We start from the raw sequence: 7,622 nt of genomic DNA on the forward strand, positions 1-7,622 counted from the left end.
AGCACGTTCATTGATGCACTCCCCTCAACACCTACAAGCACGTTCATTGATGCACTCCCCTCAACACCTACAAGCACGTTCATTGATGCACTCCCCTCAACACCTACAAGCACGTTCATTGATGCACTCCCCTCAACACCTACAAGCACGTTCATTGATGCACTCCCCTCAACACCTACAGGCACGTTCATTGATGCACTCCCCTCAACACCTACAAGCACGTTCATTGATGCACTCCCGTCAACACCTACAAGCACGTTCATTGATGCACTCCCCTCAACACCTACAGGCACGTTCATTGATGCACTCCCCTCAACACCTACAAGCACGTTCATTGATGCACTCCCCTCAACACCTACAAGCACGTTCATTGATGCACTCCCCTCAACACCTACAGGCACGTTCATTGATGCACTCCCCTCAACACCTACAAGCACGTTCATTGATGCACTCCCCTCAACACCTACAAGCACGTTCATTGATGCACTCCCCTCAACACCTACAAGCACGTTCATTGATGCACTCCCCTCAACACCTACAAGCACGTTCATTGATGCACTCCCCTCAACACCTACAAGCACGTTCATTGATGCACTCCCCTCAACACCTACAAGCACGTTCATTGATGCACTCCCCTCAACACCTACAAGCACGTTCATTGATGCACTCCCCTCAACACCTACAAGCACGTTCATTGATGCACTCCCCTCAACACCTACAGGCACGTTCATTGATGCACTCCCCTCAACACCTACAAGCACGTTCATTGATGCACTCCCCTCAACACCTACAAGCACGTTCATTGATGCACTCCCCTCAACACCTACAAGCACGTTCATTGATGCACTCCCCTCAACACCTACAAGCACGTTCATTGATGCACTCTTCCTCAACACTTCACTCCACGCACGTTCACTGATGTACTACCGCTTAACCCTTCACTCCAAGCACGTTCATTGATGTACTCTTCCAACACTTCACTCCACGCACGTTCATTGATGATGCACTCCCTCTTAACACCTCACTCCACGCACGTTCATTCACAGTCTTGACGTCACACTACCCATAATCCTCATTCAAGACTTCAGCACAGGCTGAGTAGTCCGCGAGTTGTGTATCTTTGTGTATGTACACTGAGAATTTAGTTTAATCTCTATAATAGGGATTAAAATAAACTCTCGGCATATATACGCTGAGAGAGATACATCCCTCGGGATGAAGAATTGAGACACTTATGCAACACATGGGAATCTTTATTGAAGAAACGTTTCGCCACACAGTGGCTTCATCAGTCCAATACGAAGTAGAAGTGGGTAAGGAGAGTTGAGGTTTGAGGTAATCAGTCCCTCAACCTGGAATCGATGTGTTCAGTCCATCACTCTTGAAGGAAGTGCAGCATAGGGCCAGAGAGGTGGCTTATATACTGCGGTGAGATGAGTTGAAGCAGGAGGCGGCGGGATCACAGTGGGACCTGCCACTAGTGTAAGTAGGTCGTCGTCCAAAGGTTGGGCAAGCGTTGAAGTCTGATGATGAAGTCACTGTGTGGCGAAACGTTTCTTCAATAAAGATTCCCATGTGTTGCATAAGTGTCTCAATTCTTCAACTTGTCGGTTTTCAAAACCATTCATCACATCCCTCGGGATATATAGTATATCCTGGGATTATTCCAGTGGTATAAGTTTGAAGACAACCAGAAGAGACATTCTGAGGTTTCTGCAGAGAAACCGCTATTCTGTTTTCACTAATGATATAGGTACATTAGTTATAAAAGTTTTTAAGTTACCTCATAGAAATATTGGATGAAAAAAAAAATAGACAATTTTATACACATTTCTTTAGTAAGTTTACTGATGCGCAGGTATACATGTAAGTACAATGATGATATATAATGTAAAATACCCAGAATAATCCTCATTATAGCGGAGAAGCGCTGAACCTGGGGAGGCTGTGCAACACCTGGAGACTGGTAGGTTATCAGGTTTGATCAGAATTAGGACAGCTCCTGGTTCCTGGATGCATGGTCATTGACCAGCATCAAGGGAACCTTGAGGGGAGGATGGAAGGGAGGGAAGTGGGGAAGGGGGAAGGGGTGGGGGGTAGTGTGGACTCAGAAGGGGGAGGGGAAGGGGGAAGGGGAAGGGGAAGGGGAAGGTGGTGGGAAAGGCAGCCAGTAGCAGTGATCACCACACTCAAACTGGGACAAGCGTCACTGCCTCTTCTTCCCACCGTCTCCCTGCATCTCATTCCTCCTCACACCCGCACCGTCAGCGGAGCTTCGTCAGTCTATCTTGTTCCTCATAAAACAGTGACTCAGGCTCCTCTACTACACCCTCCGAGTAGCAAAAAGCAGTGCGTTAACGCGGCGAGGAAGTGAAAGTAACACTGGGTATGTGGTGACCATAGGCTCTTTAACGTTGATGGGTCCTCGAGTTCTCTTAATATCACGGTCTTTCACACTAACTCTCCCGAAAAGGTTTCTATCCCTCAGCCAGAGCTGAACAGAAGCAGCCGACAGAGGCATTTCGAAGAGTGCTTAAAAGGAAAACACGGACGAGCAATCGTACTCAAAGCGTTTGTCTGGTTGTCGCTATGGTGGTCGATGATACTCTGCTGCAGAAGTGAAGGTCTTGGCTCAAGCCGCCCAGAGAACTGTTGACAGTCGTCTTAATCTTCCTGAGTGGGTAAGTGACGCACCTTGATGACTGTACTTGTAAACGACAGACAAAACTGTCGATGAAAGATGTAGGCGGGGGAGGAAGATGCAGCCGGGGAGGGAGAAGATGTAGACGAGGATGAAGCTGTAGACAATGGGTAAAATATGTAGACAAGGGTAGAAGCCGTCAACGAGCGGGAGAAACTCTGGGCAAGAGAGGGGGGATGGACACTGTTGTGGTACTGTTAAAACGATGAAAACATTGCAAGAGATAACTTCATGTGGTTGAGAAATACATTTACCGTGCATGTGAATCTCACAAGTTCAGTGCCTCGCTTGTCAATCCAGTACTTGACTAGTGAGTCCAGCACCTCACTCATGAATCCGGATACGGAAGTTTAGATGTCCCTCTAAACAGTAAGCATCCCAAACCCCTCCTGTAGAGTGCAGACACTGAACTTTCCACCTCCAGTAAACAGGTGATATCACAAAATGCAAAATAACCAATGTGAATAAAACAGCGAATTTTCAAGCGCTTTGGTGATTTCTCACATTATTATTTTTACAGTTCTTTGATCATGTGAGAAATCACGAAAACGCTGTCGAAACCTAAAACAGTAGACTGGGTATTTTCAAGGCTCTAGCTTGAGTTATAAATATTTTTTGAGATTTTCCAAAGGTGCTGGATCCTACGATCCTCCGTTTAGAAAATCATCCTGAGGACAGCCGAGAGTCACACTGAAGGATCGAGTGGCTTGCTATCTCGATCACCATTTTCCTAATTGTGGAGTAAGAACTGTATGCAGCATCACTAGACACTCGGCTTCTAATCATAATCTGATTCACCAGCGTGTATTGGTTATTAAGAAGCTCGGAAGACGGTCTGGACCTGCCCTCAGGAGGAGGAGGAGCTTTTGAACTCTACTTTTCCTTGGGGAATATACCTGGAGGTTATTCCGGGGATCAACGCCCCCGCGGCCCGGTCTATGACCAGGCCTCCCGATGGATCAGGGCCTGATCAACTAGGCTGTAATAAAGCAAGCTTTACAAATCTTTCGTTTAAATTCCCCGAGTAAGCTGCCGTGTTCATTTCGATCATGTATGTAAACTGTAGCTAAGAACGAGCTAAGAAGCCGTACCTGTGGAACCATTCACTCCATGAGCATGAAGTGGATGGTTCCTCAGCAGCAGCATATATCCCAGCTGAGAACTACTTGCTTTGTGTCCGAGGTTCCAGCAATGTTTTCCAGGATCTGAGGCGGTGAGAGAGACCTGACCTGTCGGTATTAAAGAAATGACTGCAACTCTTCCGGCTTCTCGCTTAATTACTCAGAGAGAGGGTGGGATGAATGCTCAGATGCTGTGGAGATTATCTTCTCCCTCTCTGGTGTGTTTCTGTATTTTGGTTCAAGTGGGGGGGAGGGGTAGTGCTTCACATTTTACGGCAGTCATAGTATGATTCAGGTCTTCCCCACTCCAGACTAGAATCAATGTGAAGTTGTAAATTATTACATTACTGGAGAGGATACGATCAAGAGATCATAATAACACGACTGCAAGCAAACCACCAAATGGGTGGAGTTTGAACCTATGGCTTATGCACTGGCCTGAAGTTTTAAGACTCATTCGCCGTGAACTCGAACCCTACCCGTTCCGTGGAATGTTTAGTTATTTTGGTATCTCGAATCAAACTGTTGCATCTCTTTGGAAAACGTAAACCTCCATAAGCTCCTGCTAACAACGGAACTTTTGGTAGTCATGGTTTCCTTTTTATATTTTGGCGTTCTGTTGTTAGGTAATGGGTTGTATATAACTGTACAACCCTTTTAGGGACTCTAAATATTATTAAAATGTGCTGTGGGAGTGAATATATTACATTCGCTGCTATTTTCTTCTGCTAGAATTACAGAGACAATTGTTTTAGTCTCTCCGGCACATCTGGTGTGACAGATCATTCAGCGAGTGAATGAGTGTCTTCCAGGGCTGCAGCTTGAATATTCTATTATCTTAAGAAGAAATTGATTGACTGGTCAGTGTTGTTCATGCTAAGATGCGGATTTTCCATATGCAAACGACTTATCAATTTGCTGCTTATCATCCTTCCATGAGGAGGCTAGCTGCTGGCTTCAGGTAATAATAATAATAATAATAATAATAATAATATTATTATTATTATTAATTCTACAAGTACATGTACAAGGTATACAGGCCTAGTTGACATCAGTGACATACTACTACACAGAAAGCCGCTTCTTATGCAAAGCATTTCGGGCAAATTAGGTCAATTTTGCTATCAAAACTTTGGAGTCCAGTCCCTGGACCAATTATGTACCTCTGTAATCTTTTGACTACCGCCCACAGGATGGGTATGGGGTGCATAATAAACATATTAAACTAAACTAACTTTTGTCCCCAGGATCCGACCCACATCAGTCGACTAACACCCAGGTACCCATTTTACTGATGAGTGAACAGGGACAGCAGGTGTCTTATGGAAACAAGTCCTATAGGATGTGTGAGTACGTTAAGGGTGAGTGGGAGTGATTTACAGGCATGTGGGAGTGAATTATGTGGGGGTGGGAAGGGAGTGGGAGGAAATTTACAGGTATGTGCGAGCGAGTTGTGGGAATGTGGGAGGTGTGTGGGGCACACTAATATAAATTACACTGACCAATCTTACATTCTTACAGGTAGAGAGATGGAGAGCAACACATACGTATCCCAAGTGATCACCATGACCCCAGCGAAACGTTCCATCAGCAGTAAGGTGAGTCTTTTCAGCTTTTAGCATTATTTACGTGTAATTATTACATCAAGTATATCCCTAGGAGTATATACGCACCACATAACTTCACCGTCACATGCAAGAGTTGCATATACCAAAGATAGCATTCAGGAACATGAGCAAAAAATCTTTCAGATTTCTTAATACCATATATGTTGCGCCAGGACCGAGTCCCACCTGGCCAAGCACTCGCAGAAGTTAGAGCTGTTATATACTGAACACTAAAGTGCACCTTACATCAAGAACAGTAATTTTTTATACCCCCAAAAATGGAAGGTTTTAAGATTTCATATTAGACGGTGTATGAGTGACCATTGTTGGATATTTCATGGTGAGAGGTGATTACCCTCTCTACTGTCAATGTTGTCTAACGACGCAACTCTTCACAGTGTCTGAACTCTGATGCCTTCCAATGGAGTTACTAACGTCGACTCACTGTATTGTACCTTTATACTGCCCCAGAATACCTCCTGATATCTTATATAATTGGAAAAACCTTCTGAACTTATGAAATCATTATTATATCAAGCAAAAGATCACCGGGAAAGATTTTGAATGCTTATTTTTTTGTGTATTTAGTCTGCTCCGTACACTGTTATCTGAGGATAAGAGGAGGGAGATGATGATCCTCTGACACCAGAACATAGGTCAGCGCCTGGCGCCGATGTTGCTACAGTCGACCTCAGAACCTGGTACTGGTCGTAAGTGACCCTCCTCTCCCGGCCTCATACCCACGTCGTGTGTTAGAAAGTGCCCTAAAAGTACTGATAAATATTTTTCACGAAGGCTGTTGGTTGGAGAGGTTTAAATTTTCCTGGATTTTAGTTTCTTTAAAATAGAACTGACACAAGTACATGAAAGGAAGCCAAGAACGTTCGCTGTATTCTGAAGGAATGGACTCCAGCAGCCGAGGCTTACTGCCACCTGGGGAAGGGACGCAAAGCACTTTCACACACACCGCCTTAGACAGCATGAAGGATCAGTGTTATAAAGATCAACATCAACAAGAAATCAATGAATACTCCACGAACGAGAGAAAAACGTCAGGTGAGCGAATTAAGTTTTCGGCGGACAGTTCCACCTACAGCAGCGTGGGTGCCCACAGAAAGCAAGGCTCAATACTCAGGAGGGCAAGTCATCGGGTAAGATCCACTAAAGAGGCGTTGACTTCTCACGAAAGTCTTAGAAAGAAGAAGTCACTGACACACTTCACGACTTCCGCCTCAGCTGACCCGGTGACCAGGAATGATTCACGGGGTAATGTCTTCTCGACACAGGATCGACAGTCTAAGAGATGCAGGAGGAAGCCTTCCCTAATGAGCATCACCATCTCTCAGTGTTCAGATCCTGGCCATGCCCGCCAGTTCACACACTTTGAGAACACACCGCCAGGATCACCAGCAAAACGCTCCTCCATCGTCAGCGTAACTTCGCTCACCGGTCCTTTACTGAAGCCGTCCATCATGGCCCAGGGCGAAATGTTCTCCCAGTGTCAACGCGAGAAGCAGTGGTTCATGGCCATCCACGCCTCACACCCGGACGAGACTGTACCCATGTTGAAGAAACCTGTTCTCTTCGTGGATGAGGGAGGGAACATCACTAAGGAAGCGGTAAACAATTTCGAAGTATTATATTCTTTATATCATCTCCCACACTTACTCAACAATGCCAACTGGCTACATCTTATGCATAACACTATAACATCCTGACCTAACTCTGAGAATTGGTTGTATTACTTAAGACTTATTCATAGCCTAGTTCGTAATTTTTACGAACTAGGCTATGAAGAAATCTGCATAAGATTACCATCAGTGCTTCTAGAGGTACCACCAATACCTCTAGAGGTACCAACAGTGCCTATAGAGGTACCACTAATGCCTCTAGAGGTACCACCAATGCCTCTAGAGTCTAGAGGTACCACCAATGCCTCTAGAGTCTAGAGGTACCACCAATGCCTCTAGATGTACCACCAATGCCTCTAGAGGTACCAACAATGCATATAGAGTACTACCAATGCCTCTAGATGTACCACCAATGCCTCTAGATGTACCACCAACGCCTCTAGTGGTACAAACAATGCCTATAGAGGTACCACCAATGCCTATAGAGGTACCACCAATGCCTATAGCGGTACCACCAATGCCTATAGAGGTACCACCAATGCCTATAGAGGTACCACCAATG

The 7,622-nt window shown here is 45.3% G+C and overlaps 1 protein-coding gene across 3 annotated transcripts in view; it reads left to right on the plus strand.

The window, feature by feature from the left end:
• The first annotated feature begins 2,165 nt into the window (after window positions 1–2,165).
• The window catches only part of LOC128705755 (excitatory amino acid transporter-like), a 22,522-nt gene continuing 17,065 nt past the window's right edge, over window positions 2,166–7,622 (plus strand). Inside the window, exons 1-2 of one of the 3 annotated variants that reach the window (XM_070095138.1) lie at window positions 2,166–2,681; window positions 5,344–5,420. In XM_070095138.1, coding sequence (XP_069951239.1) covers window positions 5,352–5,420 — 69 coding nt within the window. In that variant the 5' untranslated portion in view covers window positions 2,166–2,681; window positions 5,344–5,351. Of the gene's footprint in view, window positions 2,682–5,343; window positions 5,421–6,107; window positions 7,049–7,622 lie in introns of those variants that run through there. The other 2 variants (XM_070095136.1, XM_070095137.1) reach the window with 2 other exon arrangements.

Source organism: Cherax quadricarinatus, chromosome 49, assembly GCF_038502225.1.
Source record: "Cherax quadricarinatus isolate ZL_2023a chromosome 49, ASM3850222v1, whole genome shotgun sequence".
NCBI classification, from domain to species: Eukaryota; Metazoa; Arthropoda; class Malacostraca; order Decapoda; family Parastacidae; genus Cherax; species Cherax quadricarinatus.